The sequence below is a fragment of the Labeo rohita genome, chromosome 12 (genome assembly GCF_022985175.1).
Source record: "Labeo rohita strain BAU-BD-2019 chromosome 12, IGBB_LRoh.1.0, whole genome shotgun sequence".
Taxonomy (NCBI): Eukaryota; Metazoa; Chordata; class Actinopteri; order Cypriniformes; family Cyprinidae; genus Labeo; species Labeo rohita.
The window spans coordinates 14,401,157-14,419,988 of NC_066880.1; the positions used below are offsets into that span (position 1 = coordinate 14,401,157).

Below are 18,832 nucleotides of genomic sequence, written 5' to 3' on the forward strand. Positions count from 1 at the left end.
ACCCAGCTTAGTGATTACATGCTTAAGTCAATTCCATGAGGGAAATGTCTCCTTTGTGGTCAAGATACTAATTTTCCAACAGAAGTGTAAAGAAACTGAGTTATTGTGATGTTTTATTATATCTAATATATATATATATATATACAGTTGAAGTCAAAAGTTTATTTAGACCTTGCAGAATCAGCAAAATATTATTTATTTTAGCTAAATAAGAGGGATCATATAAAATGCATGTTATTATTTATTTAGTACTGATTGAATAAGATATTTCACATAAAAGACATTTACATACAGTTCACAAGAGAAAATAATAGCTGAATTTATAAAAATGACCCCGTTCAAAAGTTTACATACACTTGATTCTTAATACTGAATTGTTCCAGTATCTGAATGATCCACAGCTGTTTTTTTTTTTTTTTTATTATAGTTGTTCATGAGTCCCTTGTTTGTCCTGAACAGTTAAACTGCCTGCTTTTCTTCAGAAAAATCTTTCAAGTCTCACAAATTCTTTGTTTTTTCAGCATTTTTGTGTATTTGAACCCTTTCCAACGACTGTATGATTTTGAGATCCATCTTTTTACACTGAGGACAACTGAGGGACTCTCTATTATAAAAAACTATTATAAAAGGTTCAAACACTCACTGATGCTCCAGAAGAAAACACGATGCGTTAAGAGCAGGGGGGTGAAAACTTTTTGAATTTCAAGATCAGTTTAACCTGTCGCTAAAAAACAGCTGTGGATCATTCAGATAAGAACACAGTATTAAGAATCAAGTGTATGTAAACTTTTGAACGGGGTCATTTTTATAAATTCAACTAATATTTTCTCTTGTCGACTATATGTAAATGTCTTTTATGTGAAATATCTGATTAAGGTCAGTAAAAATAAATAAAATAAAAATAACACGCATTTTGTATGATCCCTCTTATTTTGGTATCAATTACAATTTTGCAGATTCTACAAGGTGTATTTAAACTTTTGATTTCAGCTGTATATAAAACATACAAAGACACATTTTTCAGCTTATGACCAATTTTTTCCTTGTATAAGAAATCAATTTCAGTGGATTTTCTATGGCCATTTTCTAGCTTGAATGGATAGCTCACCCCAAAATTAAAATTCTGTCATTAATTACTCACCCTCATGTAGTTCTAAACCTGTGAGACCTTCATTTATCTTCGAAACACAAATTAAGATATTTTTTATAAAAACTGAGAGCTTTCTGACCCTGCATAGACAGCAACACAACACAAAAGTCAAATAAATCCAGCCTTAGTTAGTATAAAACACTTCCTTCAAAAACATAAATTCTTACTGACCCAAACATTAGTATATAACTCTCTCTATTTTTACACCCTTTCATTTTAACAAGAGCATCTGGGTGGATCGCACTGATAGGGGATGCTGCAATATATCTTAAGTCGTCTCCTCAGACGTATCAGAGCGTGGCTGCTCTTTCTGTGATCTGTGGCTTCCTCAAATTGCAGTTAATGAGCCATAGAAGAGTCTTATATCAGTGTACTATTCAGCTGAGAATAGAATCCCCTCTGGCTCGTGTAAGTATGTGTAGAGGCATTGTTATCAAAGCCTCGCAGATGTACCGCCACCTTCTTCAGCGGTAAATGACACATGCAGCATGGCTTTCTTAGGTGAGTGACTGAGGCTAAAGAGATGTGTACCGCCAATACGTTTATGTCATGCTTTATCTAACAGATATCTTCTTTAATGAGGTAGGTGGAGCAGGAAAGGTTAGAGGAGAGAACGCTGGGCGCCAGAGCATGGGTACGCGTGTCTACAATGACCTCTTGATGACCCTGTGTGTTTACCTGTGTATGTGATGGTTATATTGAGGGATACAGAAGCCAGGGTGTGGTTCAACACACAAACACACATCAGGTGTGCATCTGTTTGCACACGTTTGAGATAAGGATTCACACCTTCCTTGTAAAACCTTCTATTATACTGAAACATGAGCTAATGTATTCTTATGATAGACTACATGTGCTTATAAGGAAGCTCAAGTTCATTTCTCAAAACACTTAAAAGTGTACAGTTAAGTACATATCTATTTTAAAGCTGTGTTTTCAGGGACTTCATATTTTAATTTAGAAAAGATGAATTAAAAGTGACAATAAAGACATTTATTAGTTATAACATTTCTATTTCAAATAAACATCTTTTGGACTATTAATCCTGGGAATAAATATACTGACAATAATAAGATGTTTCTTTAGCAGTAAATTAGCATATCAGAACGATTTCTGAATGATCATCTGACACTGAAGACTGAAGTAAAGATGCTGAAAATTCAGCTTTGCATCACAGGAATAAATTACATTTTAAAATAAATTAAAATAGAAACCAGTCATTTTGAATTGTAATAATATTTCACAATATTACTGTTTTTACTGTATTTTTGATCAAGTAAATGCAGAGAGTTTGTTCCAAAACATTAAAAATTCTCACAAACCCACTTGTTTTATATATATAAAAAGTGTTCATGAGTGTGTTTTGTGTGTCAACAGTTTGATCAAGCTTAACAGGACAAAGATAGCAACAGAGAGCCAAACAGGCTTGGCCTTTGATGGTTGATTGGCAAAAAAATGTCAACATTTTTTTGCTGCCATCATTCAAGCACAAACCATTTTGTGAGGCACTGTTCCGACATGAGGGCGAGACAGCCCAGGTTTATGTAACTGTTCTATTTTTGACAGCAACTATGGAAGTTGGAAGGATTTTAGTGATACGCACTTAACACGACAATAGCCAATAGAAATAGTTGACTGAACCACAGCTTCCTGCAATCTAAAGGCAGGAACTGTCTTCCGTCCACTGCACAGTACACACTGAGTTGAAGTGGACTGTGCACTGCGCAAGGTCCTATAAAGAAGGGTCTTATCTAGTGAAATGATCAGTTATTTTCATTAAAAAAATACTATTTAAATACTTTTTAATCTCAAACGCACGTCTTGCCTTTCTCTCCCTGAACTCTGTGTATTCTGACTCAAGTTAGGGTATGTTGAAAAACTCCAATCGTATTTTCTCCCTCAACTTCAAAAATCATTTCAAAATCATCCTACATCACTGCAGAAGTACCAACCCAGTCTTTGCAAAGTGAACATGCAAAGAAGATCAAACACCCTTAACATAAAAGGTAAAACCAGCGATATAGGGCGACTTTGAAGTTGAGGGAGAACATGAGATGGGAGTTTTTCGACATACCCTAACTGTCATGAACCGGAACAAAAACAGTCGAGGCTGAGTAAGACAAGACGAGCGTTTGGCTTTAAAAAGTATATAAATTGTATTATTTTTATGAAAATAACTTACTGTTTCGCTAGATAAGACCCTTCTTTCTCAGCTGGGATCGTTTACAACCTAACATTAAAGTTCTTAAATATACATTTAGATTGCAATAATTTCACATTCAATCTTCAAATTAATGTAGAAACAACATAAAGACAGTATATTTTAATATTTGTAACATTTTTATGACTGAAGGTGAGTATCACTGATACCAATATTGCTGACGTCTTTAGGAAACTGTTCTTTTTTCATAATATTTAACCATTGATTATAGCCATTCAACATTTCTGTATAATTGAGAGCTGTCAATTTGAACATTTATTAGACTTCTAATTTAAATTGAGCTTAAAAACAATCTTCACATAAGTCCATTATTTACCAGAAATTGGATAAAAGTTATGAAACACTAAATTCTAAATTAAATATAGATGAATCCTTAAAGGAGAAGTTCACTTCCAGAACAAAAATGTACAGATTTACTCACCCCCTTGTCATCCAAGATGTTGATGTTTTTCTTTCTTCAGTCTTAAAGAAATTATGTTTTTTGAGGAAAAACATTACAGGATTTTTCTCCATATAGTGGACTTCTATTGTGCCCCCAAGTTTACACTTGCAAAATGCAGCTTCAAAGGGCTCTAAACAATCGAGGCAGAGGAAAAATGGTCTTATCTTTTTTTCTCTAAAAAAAGGTAATTTTTTACCTCAAATGCTCATCTTGTCTGGCTCTGCGTTAACTTTGTATTCCGGTTCAAGACAGTTAGGGTATGTCGAAAACTTCCCAACTTATTTTCTTCTCCAACTTCAAAATCGTCATACATCGCTGTTTTACCTTTTTGCAAGGGCGTTATAGGATGATTTTAAAGTTGGAGGAGTTTTTCGACATACCCTAACCCTAACTAGATAAGACCCTTCTTCCTCAGCTGGGATTGTTTAGAGCTCTTTGAATATTGAAAGTTCAAACTTGGTGGCACCATAGAAGTCCACTATATGGAGAGAAATCCTGAAATGTTTTCCTCAAAAACCATAATTTCTTTACGACTGAAGTCAGTAAGGCATAAACATCTTGGATAACAAGGGGGTGAGTAAATTATTTGTAAATTGTTGTTCTGGAAGTGGACTTCTTCTTTAAGAAAAAAGAGACAGAAGCAGCAATTGTGAGTGGAGTGGCCAACCCTAGCCCCACACCTGCGTGAACTGTGTTAAATATTTTTAAAACTTAATCACGTGCTAATTTTGATAGCAATGAAATAAAAATACAAATATTATAATAAAATGTAAAAGATAATATAAAAAATATATTCATATCTACATTACATAGATTTCTAGGTAACTAATTAAGTAAAAACTCCCTGACTCCTTTTGGGTTTGACTTCCACACTTCCTCTGAGCTCCACCAGACAACTGCACACACACGTACACATGCCATAATGCATGGTCTCCCGCACATACACACATGTGCATGTACACACATAATTAGGCCCTATTGAAATGCCTTCCTGTGTTCCCTTTGTGTGCAGAGTGATTTTTCCATGGAGTCCCTCATCGCTTTAACATAAAGCTTTGTCACCGATCAGCCTCAGTCAAAAAAATCTCAGCTAAACATACAAGAACAGAGAGAGAAAGTAAAAAGAGTTACAGCTGAGACCATTCATGGGTCTAATCAGACACAAGACAAGCATTGACCTGCACAACAGACCAAAGAGGTCTTTCTCCCCTCTTGCTTAAAGAGAAATACACTAATAAAGTACATACTCCCTGTCTTTACTAGCTTTCTGGGCCTTGAATGTGGTAGGCACGTTGTTGTCTATGCAGGGTCAAAAAGATCTCGAATTTCATCAAAAATACCCTCATTTGTGTTCCGAAATGAACTGAGATCTTACAGGTTTGGAACGACAGGAGGGTGAGTAATTAATGACAGAATTTTCATTTTTGTATGAACTATTCCTTTAAGCTATATCTCTCTAAGAAATGGGATAAAAATAATTTGTATAACAGAATCTTGACACACTTCAAGTAATCTAACACGTATCACATCAGAAATCAACCAGTGTCATTTTAGGATTTACTCCCTAATTGTTCTCCCCATGAAAGAAAGAGAAGCTGGAGAGAAATGGTGGAGAGGGTTTGGTATTGCTGGGGGCTAAAGAGGCCTCTCATTCTTCAAAAAAAATGCTGTAATCCACTAATACATCCTACCTCCACTTACATTCCTCAACTCTTCCCTGAGGCCAGATCTATCATGCAAAACCATCTATCCATTTACAATGACATTTACAAGAACTAATAAATTACAAACCACAAATAAGGAAACATTTGATCATCGTATCTTTAAATCATGCACTGAGCTATTAACACAATTCAGTGAGGGATTTAACATTGGTGTTCCTGGAACCATTAATCAAATCCATCTTCAAATGACTACTATTAATAAAAGACAAACCCTGCAGAAGGAGATGGGCGTTGAAAGCTCACTTGCATTAATGAACTCAAAAACCCTTATTGGACTAGAACAAATCAATATAAGCATCCAAACATTGAAATGGCAAGCACCTTTGACATGATAACACAGTGAGGAAGGGAAGATAATGGCTGTCTCAAACGGGGGTCAGGTGTAGTTTGACCTCTTGCTTCTTTGCAGGTCTCAGCATGAATGAGTAGGATTATGACAGGGCTACAGTATCTACCTAAGCTTTGGATAAGGAATATTGCTTTTTGTGCTTTTCTTGGGGCATGTGACCCATTGCAGCCTCTGTATTCAGCTTTCAGCATATCTTTTTGCTTGCAAGCCTGATTGTGTGATAAACTACAGAAGCCTGTTTCCGCCACTGAATAAAAATGTAAAAAAAAAAAAGTGAATTCTACTTTGTATCTTGCACTTCTGACTTTTTAACTTGTAATTACGAGTCTATATTATGCAATTCAGACTTTTTTTTTCAGAATTGTGAGATATTACTTGCAACTGCAACTTATAAATTCCAATTCTGAGGTGGAGGAAAGTTATATTTTCTCAGAATTGTGAGTTTATATCTCATAGTTTATATCTCACTATATAATTGCGTGACACTCGCAATTGCAAGGTTTTTTTTTTTTTTTTTTTTTTTGCTCAGAACTACATGTTTGTATCTCGAAATTGTCAGTTTATATTTTACAATTCTGAGAAAAAAGTCAGAATTGCACGATATACACTGCCAATTGCAAGTTATAAAGTCTGATTCTGAGGGAGGGAGGGAATTACATTTTCGCAGAATTGGGAGATATAAACAGAATTATGAGTTTGTATAGTAATTCTGACTTTATAATTGCAATTGGGAGTTTATATCTCACAATTCGGAGGTAAAAAGTCAGAATTGTGAGTTTGTATCATGCAATTGTGAGAAAATAAGTCAGTTTTTTTTTTTTTATTCAGTGGCAGAAACGGGCTTCCATAAAAAACAGAGGGAAGACAGCAAGAGACAAGTTTGTACCTGGGAAAGAATGAATGTGTTTGGCTATGTTCACACAGTGAGTTTGGGACTGACAATCGTATTAATCAACAGGTGTGACTCTTAAATTGTTCTGTACATATGAAAACATTGAATGCATTTGATTCCCTTTCATAACTGGTCTTCAACTGTATGAATGTAGCATGTGCGTCAATATCTGTCCAAATAGGTGTGTGTGCATAAAGAAATGTTAAACAGAGGAGGGCTTCTTTTGTCGTTTTGCGCAGACCCTTAAAAAGGTTGCCGATTAGTCCTTTGAGATGCTTCACAATTGTTTCATCTTATCAGCCCTTTGTTCAAAAAAATAAAACCTCTGAACTGTATCAGGAGCTCAGAGCTGCAGTCAGCAGCACACAGTGTACACTGTATCTTCAGCTGTGCCTGGGGAGCAGGAAACCTGCTCTGGCCTGAATAAGGGCTTTACTTCATCGAGAGAGGTAAGCTGATACTAAACGCTACACTAACAATGGCGTGATCTTTTGCTAACTCTCACGGGTCAAATAGGATTAGCATCTGCCACAGAGCTGGAACAAAAACAAGCATTTAAAGTCTTTGAGGGCCAGTTAGCATGATGCCTGGGTAGGACTGGCATCATTTGTGGGAGCTGAAGTCACACCGCAGTCTCATGGCATGACTAGTGCACGCATTTAGAGTCTACAATGTTAGTCTCACCAAAAAATGTAACATGAAATCAAACTTTGTCAATTTTGTGGACAATATCACCATGAATATAAATATGCAATAAGAAAATAAAGACATTTTGTGGAGAAGTCCACTTCCAGAACAAAAATCTACAGACAATGTACTCACCCCCTTGTCATCCAAGATGTTCATGTCTTTCTTTCCTTAGTCATAAAGAAATTATGTTTTTTTGAGGAAAACATTTCAGCATTTTTCTCCATATAATGGACTGCTATGGTGCCCTGAGTTTGAACGTCCAAACTGCAGTTTAAATGCAGTTTCAAATGATCCCAAATGTTCCCCGCCGAGAAAGAAGGGTCTTATCTAGTGAAACAATCGGTTATTTTCATTTAAAAAATACAATTAAAATATTTTTTAATCTCAAATGCTCATCTTGTCTTGCTCTGCCTGAACTCTGTGTATTCTGACTCAAGACAGTTAGGGTATGTCGAAAAACTCCAATCGTATTTTCTCCCTCAACTTCAAAAATCATTTCAAAATCATCTTACATTGCTGCAGAAGTACCGACCCAAAGTGAACATACAAAAAAGATCAAAGACCCTTAACAAAAAAGGTAAAACAGCGATATAGGGTGATTTTGAAGTTTAGGGAGAACATGAGATGGGAGTTTTTCGACATACCCTAACCGTCTTGAACCGGAACAAAAATAGTCCAGGCAGAGTAAAACGAGATGAGCGTTTGAGATTAAAAAAAGTATATAAATTCTATTATGTTTCTGAAAATAACCCTTCTTCCTCAGCTGGGATCATTTACAACCGCATTTGGGATCGTTTGAAGCCGCATTTAAACTACATTTTGGAAGTTCAAACTCGGGGCACCATATCAGTCCATTATATGGAGAAAAACGCTGAAATGTTTTCCTCAAAAAAAACAAAATTTACGACAGAAGAAAGAAAGACATGAACATCTTGGATGACAAGGGGGTGAGCACATTATCTGTAAATCTTTGTTCTGGAAGTGGACTTCTCCTTTAACTTCTGATTGATAAAATGAAGTCCTGCCCTACGGTTTTCCAACTGAAAATCCATCTCATCAAAATGACACATTATGTAAGTGAAATGGGCTGACGGTATTTTCTGTTGACTTACCTGTAGATGACGCCATGTTGATGCAGGAACATAAGCGCTGATGTGACCTCAGCTGCGTAGAAACGGGAACGAGCTTCATCGAACTTCCGTGACCGCTGGATCTGAAACATCAGGTCTCCACCGTTCACATACTCCATAACAAAGAACAACCGATCCTAGAGAGACAGAGAGAATAAAACAGAAGACAAAAAGACAGAGTTGATTGTCATAGAACACCCACACCCAGTAATAGCGTGATTTAAAATCATCTATGGTTTCACTGTTAGTCCACTGTTAGTTTCGCATGACATCTGTGCAGATAACAGTTTAGCGCTGCACATTTCAACACACAATCCTTTGAGCTAGCAAATTTGCTTACTTGATTATCTGATTACACTTTCCAACTTACAGTAGGAAACACTTCTTGTAACATAACTCTAATAAGGAAATAAGAAAGGAACGTTTGTGATGTTTGGGTTTCCTATACTGTAAATTAGCAAAATGACATATTGATATAAAAACTGTATACACATCTTATCACACTCTGTTGTTCTCTTTGTACACCTCGTTTACGGTCAGGAAGTGGAGAAGTTTTATAGAGGCCTTACGATAAAACAATTCAGAGAAAAACAGTTCTAGTAAAGCTATACAAAATCCTGCAGAGTTTATCATTTACCTGGCCATAAACTGGACATGAGGATATACCATAGAGTTTCAGTTTTTAAAAATATTATGTTAATTATTATATACGAGGCATTACATTCTCTGCCAAAATGGCCTGATACGAATAAAAATATGATGTCTGTCATACAGTCGAGATTTCCAATTCCTGCAGCAGCAAAGGAACCCCATATCAATCTGGTCCATCTCCATGTTTGATATGGTTTGATTTTTTACACCAGATGTACTGCTGATTCATGGGCCAAAAAGTTCCAGTTTGGTCACAAACTTCCTCCCACACATAAAAAAGCTTGTGTGGAGCTATACAGCAAAGGCCAAGATTATAAGGAAGCAAATAATTGCTATGCACACAACATAACTACCTTAAGTCTTTTTTTAAAGGAATAGATCACCAAAATAGGGCACTATGAAATCAGTTTTATTTTTTACCTAAATTTGTTTTATTTTTTCCAAATTTTGTGGATTTTTCTGAATTCTGTTTACATTTTTCAAGCCTTTTTTTAAAGGTTAAATTAAAAACATATCAGAGAGCATGTCTAATTAATTGAAATCATGAAACTTACACAATTTAACATCAATTTATTAAACGTTTAACAAAAATTACATTGTTAAAGCCCTATGAAATACATTTTATTTTGCTCAAACTCAGTTTTATTTTTACCAAATTCTGTTTTCCATTAATTTTCTAAATTCCATTTTGGAAAATGGTTTCATTAAATTGTAATAATCAAAAGCAAGTCCAATTTATTGATTTTAGAAAGAATTAATTTATTATTACTTTATTTAAATTATTTATTTATTTATTTAGTGTGTGTGTGTGTGTGTGTGTGTGTGTGTACCTAGTATTTATTACGTTATGGGGACCAAATGGGGATATTTTTTAGTTCCCCATGAAGAAACAGGCTTATAAATCATGCAGAATGAGTTTTTTTTTTTTTTTTGATAAAGTAAAAGTGTGCACAGTCTCCAGTGAGGGCTGGGTTTAGGTGTAGGCTAGGTGTGTGTGTGTGTGTGTTTCCCCCAGATATACTGTGTTGTGTGTTTACATTTTTGGTAAATTAATTCTGATAAATATTCTTTTCTGATAAATATGCCCAGTATAATGTTTTAATTTTATGTAATGTTTTTATTTTATATTTTTATTTATCGTTACCTTCAGTAATATATTTCTGTCACAGTTTCTTCAAGTAAAACCAAACTTTTATTTTGACATGTTGCTCTGAAGACTTTTAAGCTTCTGTTTGTATATGATATGACAATAGTTTTAATATCCACAGGCGCTAGTCTATATCACGTTTTTATTTAAGTGTACTGACCTACTTTTGATTTATTAATCTCAAATTGTGCAAATTCCATGACATTCAACGTTACACTGTAAATTCCATTTTTATGACCGGATTCTGCGATTTCATCTGGGTTTTCCACATCGCGGAAATCATAGTTGTTCCTTGTTCCTTGAGTCCCTTGTTTGTCCTGAACAGTTAAACTAAATGCTGTTCTTCAGAAAAATCTTTTAGGTCCCACAAATTCTTTCTTTTTGAGTATTTGAACCCTTTCCAACAATGACTGTATGATTCTGAGATCCATCTTTTCACACTGAGGACAACTGAGGGACTTATATGCAACTATTACAGAAGGTTCAAACGCTCACTGATGCTCCAGATTGAAAAACAACGCATTAAGAGCCAGGGATGAAAATTTTTGAACAAAATTAAGATGTGTACATTTTTCTTGTTTTGCCTAAATATCATATTTTTTTTATTTAGTACTGCCCTTCAGAAGCTACAGAAGATACTACATGTTTCCCAAAACACAAAATAAGTTAAATTTACCCTAATCTTCAAATTCAAAAAAGTATTCACCCCCGGCCTTTAATGCATTGTGTTTCCTTCTGAAGCACCAGTTAGCATTTCACATACAAGGGACTCATGAACAACTATCACTAAACAAAAAAACACAGCTGTGGATCATTCAGGTAACAACATAGTATTAAGAATCAAGCGTATGTAAACTTTTGAACAGGGTGATTTTTTTATAAATTAAACATCTTTTATGTGAAATATCTTATTCAGGTCAGTACTAAATAAAAAATAACATGCATTTTATATGATCCCTCCTATTTTGGTAAAATAATTAACATTTTGCAGACTTATTTAAACAAACCCCTAAATACTTTGACATGAAAGGCACTTTTTTGTGCCAATATTAAAGATAGAATTAAAGACCACTAGAATTATATACTAAATCAATCAGGATATAGGTATATTAAATAAATCTTAATTGTGAAGAGGTGGTTGGTAATTAATGCAGCATACATGATGAAGTCCTGCCAGAAATACCACACTGATATACTTCACATTCCCTTACTGACACAAATTGTTTTAAGCCGTGACTTCTGATGAACAAAGTTCTCTTATGCGAAGTACAAAAGCCCACTTCTGTGTATTTTGTTCTTCATTCAGAGAGGAGGAATTTAAACAGGATGCTTAAATAATTTGTGTAAATGTGCCAAGAAATCTGAAGGAGGCCCACCCAGTCCAATATGAACAAACATTTCCTGCCCCTAATTAGAAATGAACAAATAGTTTCTTCCGTTCGGGTTGGACCACAAGACAGCAGCTCTGATTGGAAGATAGCAGACACAGCACAGCCCCATTTGGGTTAGTCAAAACTGCCTGATTTTGCTTAAAAGACGAATTTTTGATATCTTTGTGTCATGAATTCAGCAAAGTACAGTGTATCGTTACATCTGAAATTACAGTGCGTGTGTGCATTTCATGCCGGGCAGTTTTCTGTCATGCTGTCACTGACGGGTGGTGTAAGGAAACGTCTGTTTAGTCTCATCCATGCTTATATAACATGTTATGAAAGACATTTTCAATGGCTTATTTTCTAAGGACTGCAGGTGCAGGACGCTTCTGACAAACCGGTGCTGAAAACACTAAACAGACATACAGCACACAAGCATGATAAAACCTGTAATCTGCATTAGCGAAAGCCTATAGATGTAGACATAAACATTTTAAAAACTTCACCAAATCCGTGTAGGATTAAAGCAGCATTGTACATTCTGTATAGTACTACTTACTGTGGCAATGGTGTTAAATAAGCACTTAAAGGAGAAGTCCACTTGCAAAACAAAGATTCACATATAATGTACTCACCCCCTTGTCATCCAAGATGTTCGTGTCTTTCTTTCTTCAGTCGTAAAGAAATTATGTTTTTTGAGGAAAACATTTCAGCATTTTTTCTCCATATAATGGACTGATATGGTGCCCCGATTTTGAACTTACAAAATGCAGTTTAAATGAGGCTTCAGACAATCCCAAATGCGGTTGTAAACGAACGGGGCACTATATCAGTCTATTATATGGAAAAAAATGCTGAAATGTTTTCCTCAAAAAAACATAATTTCTTTACAACTGAAGAAAGAAAGACATGAACATTTTGGATGATAAGGGGGTGAGTACATTAAATGTGAATCTTTGTTTTGAAAGTGGACTTCTCTGCTAAATGCTAAATTATTATTATTACACTACCATTTTATTCAGCAAGGATGCATTAAAAATCTTTTATATTTTACAAAAAAAAATCTATTTCAAATAAATACTGCTCTTATTCATCAAAGAATCCTGAATATCAGCAAATCAGCATATTAGAGTGATTTCTGAAGGATCACATGACTGAAGATTGTAGTAATGGCTGCTAAAAATTCAGCTTTGCATCACAGAAATAAATTACATTTTATAATATATATTAAACAAAGTACACATATTTTACATTGTAATAATATTCAAGTTTTTGCTTTTAATTTCACAGAATTACCTTACTAAAATTGGCATGACTAACACACAATATGCTATATTTTACTATAAAGTCATTTAAAAAAATCATTTAATGAAAAAATGAACTTTTGTTCATTCAGAAAAAGTTTGCTGGCTCTTTACTGTATCTCAGGTGTAAAACATCTGTAGAGAAATCTAGACAATCTAACAAGGGAGTGTCCTGCAACTTTTTTATGTCTAAAAGGTTTTATAATGACTTTAAATTACGTGCACATTTTACAAAAAAAAAAATCGAATATATTCAGAGCCAGCAGTCTAACAGACTGATGTAAAAACAAGTGAGAACGGAGAGCATACAGACAAAAAGATGGATAAAGGGAGAGCAAATGATGGATGATGAAAGAAGGATAGATGTTGTTGTGCTCAGAAGAAATTTGAGCTTAGGTTTGGCTGCACTACAACATTTTTCAGAGTTTTGAGAGTGAATTCAACTCATCAATCTACTCCGGAAAAAAAAAGGAGAGAGAGAGAGAAAGAGAGCGAAAGACAATCAAGATATGGAGAGAGGAGGGTGGAAAAAATAAAATGAGGCTCAAATCAACTTTTCCTTCCTTTGGAGAGAGGACAAGTGAGTGCTCCACTTAAACTGCAGAGAGGGTTCTCAGAAAACACACATGGGACAATCACCAAAAACTTCTAATATGAGAAATCTGACCCAAAGGCAGTGATCTAAAAGTGCATGTTTTCTCATTTTATAAACTTTGATATTAAAGAAAGAAAAAATGAGTGCAAGAGATCTTAAAGGAATCGAATGTGATGCAATCTAGATCTTCATTCATCTCAGTAATTGTTTGCAAATGCACTGAAAAGTATCTGCAGTTTCTTAAAAATTTTGTAAAACATCAGGGCATAGGTTCACTAAACTCACTTGAGTCTAGATTGCTTCACAGTAGCGAAAGGAAGCGCTTCAGGGCTCTTGGGTTGCTACAGTGCTAGAAAAAGTGAGCAGTGAGCTGTGAATATGACCTCATCTGTCCCTACATTCATGTCACACTAGCACACTGTTCAGAACCGTGACAAATCACAAGCCATGACAGAGACATTTTCTCTGTCCACTCAAATAATTCTTACTCGTCTATAGCTGCACTTTTCCTCTGAGTGTTGGAAAGTTATGCAGAATGATTTATGAATATGAACCTAACAATATTAGAATACTCACAGACTATTATCTTTACAGCATTCTCCATAGTTGAGTTTTAAACTATTCCAGTTCATCCCTGTAAAGCTAATTTGACACTATTTGTATCATATAAAGCACTACAGAAAAAAGGTGACTTGACTTCACTCACATAATGTTAGTCTTCAGCTAAATCATGTCATATTATAGTAATGCATATTTGTTGTGCTGTCCGGGGAAGAGCTCCGAGCTCGGGAATGGCCCGAACCCAGAGAACCCTCCTAGGTGTAGTGAGAACTCGGAGTGAGGAGATGGGGTGGTGGAGGCATGCTGATAAACCGTCAAATGGATAGAGGCAAGTCAGCTGTATTTAAATTTGTAGCGTTTATTAACTTGAGTGAGCTCCTCTTGTGATAATTACCTGACGATATTATCTGCTAGGTATCTGACGCGCTCTTACCGAACCTTGTTAATAAAACATCAAAAAGTATTTAAATATATTTATAGGTGAGTAAATAAAGAAAGCTGGGGTGAACTATCCATTTATGATTAAAAAAAAAAAAAACATTTATATTTTTTTTATCACTGAAACTTAAGATAACTTTTTCATATAATATAATACTCATAAATATTAGAGTAAAATAAAATAAAATAATGCCATCTATTTGTTAACCAGCAGGTTTAAATTCATTTAATTTTTTTTTGTTAGAATTTAAATAAAGTTTCTATAATATAATATAATATAATATAATATAATATAATATAATAATTTATTAATGGCTAGTAGTCTAGAATTCTTCATTTAATTTTAATTTTATTTTAATTTTTATGAATGAAACTTAAGATGTTTTTCATATATTACTCATTAATATATTGTATAACATAAAACAAATATAAAAAATACATAAAAATATATATATCAAAAATTGTATAATATAATATAATATAATATATTAAATATAATATGATAATGTAAGTCATTATTTAATTTATTAATGGCCAGTCGTCTAGAATTCTTTATTTAATTTCTATAATATAATATAATATAATATAATATAATATAATATAATATAATATAATATAATATAATATAAAAATGCCATTATTCATATTTGTTAACCATTCTTTATTTTACTTTTTACTAAAATTTAGGTAAAGGTTTTAATATATTTAACAATGCAATATAATATAATAATACAATAATAGTCATTTTTAATATAATATAATAAATAATATAATATAATATAATATAATATAATATAACATATTATAATAATATATTATATAATAATAACACCATAATTTATTAATGGCCAGTAGTCTAGAATTCTTCATTTAATTTTATTTTAATTTTTATTTATCAATGAAATTTAATAATATATTACTCATTAATATATAAAACACATTCCAATATAATAGTCATTTTTCATATTTGTTAATCAGCAGGTTTGAATTCAATTTGTTTATATTTTTTTATTAGAATTTAGGTAAAGTTTTTAATATAATATATGATAATGTAAGTCATTATTTCATTTATTTATGGCCAGTCTAGAATTCTTTATTTTTAATTTTATTTATTATTGAAACTTAAAATATGGTGTTCATATATTACTCAATATATAAAAATATATAAAACACATTACAATATAATAGTCATTTTTTATATTTATTAATAATCAGTAGGCTACTGTAGTCTATACATCAAATAAAACACTCGTAATACAAAAAGTGACACTAAGGTGAGATGATGATGACAACTTTCGTTTTTGGATGAACAAGGACTTTAACTCTTGTTGTTTATCAGTAGTTTTAAAGTCCCAGTAAATTGCTCTAGCATGAGCTAACCCTCTGCCCCTCCTTCTTTCTGTCCCTCTCTTTTTCCCAGGCAATCATTCAGACTTTACATGTCCCATAATCCAGCTCATAGTCCTTCTGCATGGCCCCTTCTTTTGGCTATTTTCTATCTGCAGGAGCATGTCTGCCCGCGGTCCCAACAGGCCTCATCAGAAACAGTTGTGTAATGTTATTTACATTTCTGCAGCGTAATTACAGTTGATAAGAATATGGCTGTGATCCCAAAGCTGATTAAAACCAGAGGCAGCAGTTCAAAAAGAGTACACAACTCCTCTTTTCCCCCAAATCACGTCTTCCTTCTTCTCTCTGCCCCTTTCCCGCACTACTACTGCCTCCAACCCTTCTCTTGTATTGTTGCCCTCCGTCAGTGCTCGTCCCGTGTTCTCAGATGTGGGCGAATGAGAATAAGAGGGGTGATAGAGAGGGGGCGGTAGTCGAAGAGTGAAAAAAAGAAATGAGGACACTAGATATCACTGTGAGTGTAACTGGGGCATGGGAGGGGAAGCTGAACAAGAGACGGAAAGAAGTGAAAGTGCAAAATAGAGAAGGACGGGGTGAAGAGACAGAAGATGAGAGTGATAAAAGCGTGGGTGAAAAGGATGTCAGAGTCTTTAATGAGCACAATTCATTGACAGAACGAGTACCACTTCAACTCGCCTTCGCTGTCCGTAAATAGAGTTATGTGCAGACATTTGGGCAGCCCTGGTGATTGAACAAAGTTAACTTACTGGACACATTTCAGCGATTGTTTTAAATATCACGCACTGTTGTTGTTGTTGCTTTACTTAGGAAATAACAACTGCCATTTTTTTTAGGATTCTAAACCACTTTAAACTGTTGAACCACTTTAAACTGCTAAAGGTTTCATAACCTCATCTGACCCCTCTCTTTTTTATATAGTTTCAAACAACTCAACAGACTGTCACCTAAAACCACATTGTGATACATGATCTAAACATACAAACAGAAGAGGCCACACTGCCACCTTCTGGACAATGTCTGTTACTAGCAGTCAAATCCTCATAAAGTCATAATGTGTGGCTCTGCCATCTGCTGGATCGCCGAAGAGATATTTACAAGATATTTCCATAAAACTTCAACTTATGTTGACAAATCAAACCTTATTGTAATACATTAGGTGCCATGAACTTCAAATGTTAAAACGTCATTAGCATACACTACTGTTCAATGCATTAAAATGACAGACATTTACATTTTTACCTAATATTTCTGTTTTAAGTAAAAGTGGTTCTTTTGAACTTTCTATTTAACAAAAATCCTGACAAAAATGTATCATGATTTACACGTAATATTAAGCAGCAAGAACTGTTTTCATCGTGAAAATAATTAGAAAGGGTTCTTCAGCACCAAATCAGGATATTAGAATGATTTCTGAAGGACTGTGTGACACTGAAGACTGAATTAATGGCTCCTGAAAACTCTACATCATAGCAATAAATCACTTTCTTTAAAAAAATATATATATTACATTAGAAATGGACAAATAAACGCATCCTTGGTTAGTATAAGAGATTTCTTTCAAAAACATTTAACAAAATATTGTTCTTATTGTATTTTTGGTTAAATATATGCAGCCTTGGTGAGAATAAGAGATTTATTTAGAAATATGTAAAAATATTATTGTTTTATTGTGTTTTTGGTCAAATAAATGCAGCCTTGGTGAGTATAATAGATTTCTTTCAAAAATATATTAAAATATTATTGTTTTTATTCTATTTTTGGTCAAAATAATGCAGCCTTGGTAAGTAAAAGAGACTTGTTTCAGAAGTATTTAAAAAAATATTATTTTTATTGTATTTTTGGTCAAATAAATGCAGCCTCAGTGAGCATAAGAGATTTCCTTCAAAAACATATATATATTTTTTAATATATTGTATTTTTGGTCAAATAAAATCAGCCTTGGTGAGTATAAGAGATTTCTTTCAAAAACACTTAAAAATATTGTTTTTATTGTATTTTTGTTCAAATAAATATAGCCTTGGTGAGTATATAAGATATCTTTCAAAACCATTTAAAAATATTATTGTTTTTATTGTATTTTTAGTCAAATAAATGCAGCCTTGGTGAGTATAAGACATTTATTTAAAAGTATTATAGTTTTATTGCATTTTTGGTCAAATAAATGCAGCCTTGGTGAGTATAAGAGATTTTTTGCAAAAATATTTAAAAAATATTGTTTTTATTGTATTTTTGGTCAAATATATGCAGCCTTAGTGAGTATAAAATATTTCCCTCAAAAACATATATATATATATATATATATATATATATATATATATTTATATATATATGTTTTTATATTGTGTTTTTGGTTAAATAGATGCAGCATTGGTAAGTACAAGAATTTTTTTTTTTTAATTATAGCTTTTATTGTATTTTTTGGTCAAATAAATGCAGCCTTGGTGAAAAACATTTAAAAATATAATAGTTTTTATTGTATTTTTGATCAAAGAAATGCAGCCTTGATGAGTATAAGAGATTTCTTTAAAAAAAAAAAAAAAAAAAAAAAAAATTTATATATATATATATATATATATATATATATATATATATTATACAGCCCAAACATTCAAACGGTAGTGCATGTAGAAAGTCTCTAATTTATTAGACACTGGCGTTATCTAATAAATGTATGTATTGCTATTTCATGATAATTAATGGATTAACTAAACTTTATTCTAGACTTACTGATATTTTTAAAGGAATTGTTTACCCCAAAATTACATTTTGGCACAATGTATTGTCTGTTTCTCAA

The 18,832-nt window shown here is 33.3% G+C and overlaps 1 protein-coding gene across 2 annotated transcripts in view; it reads right to left on the bottom strand.

Moving 5' to 3' along the window:
- prkcea (protein kinase C, epsilon a) overlaps positions 1–18,832 on the bottom strand; it is a 72,954-nt gene that overhangs the window by 11,995 nt on the left and 42,127 nt on the right. For both annotated transcript variants that reach the window (XM_051124368.1, XM_051124369.1), the window contains exon 11: positions 8,581–8,735. In XM_051124368.1, the coding sequence (XP_050980325.1) occupies positions 8,581–8,735 (155 nt within the window). The remainder of the gene's footprint in view (positions 1–8,580; positions 8,736–18,832) is intronic.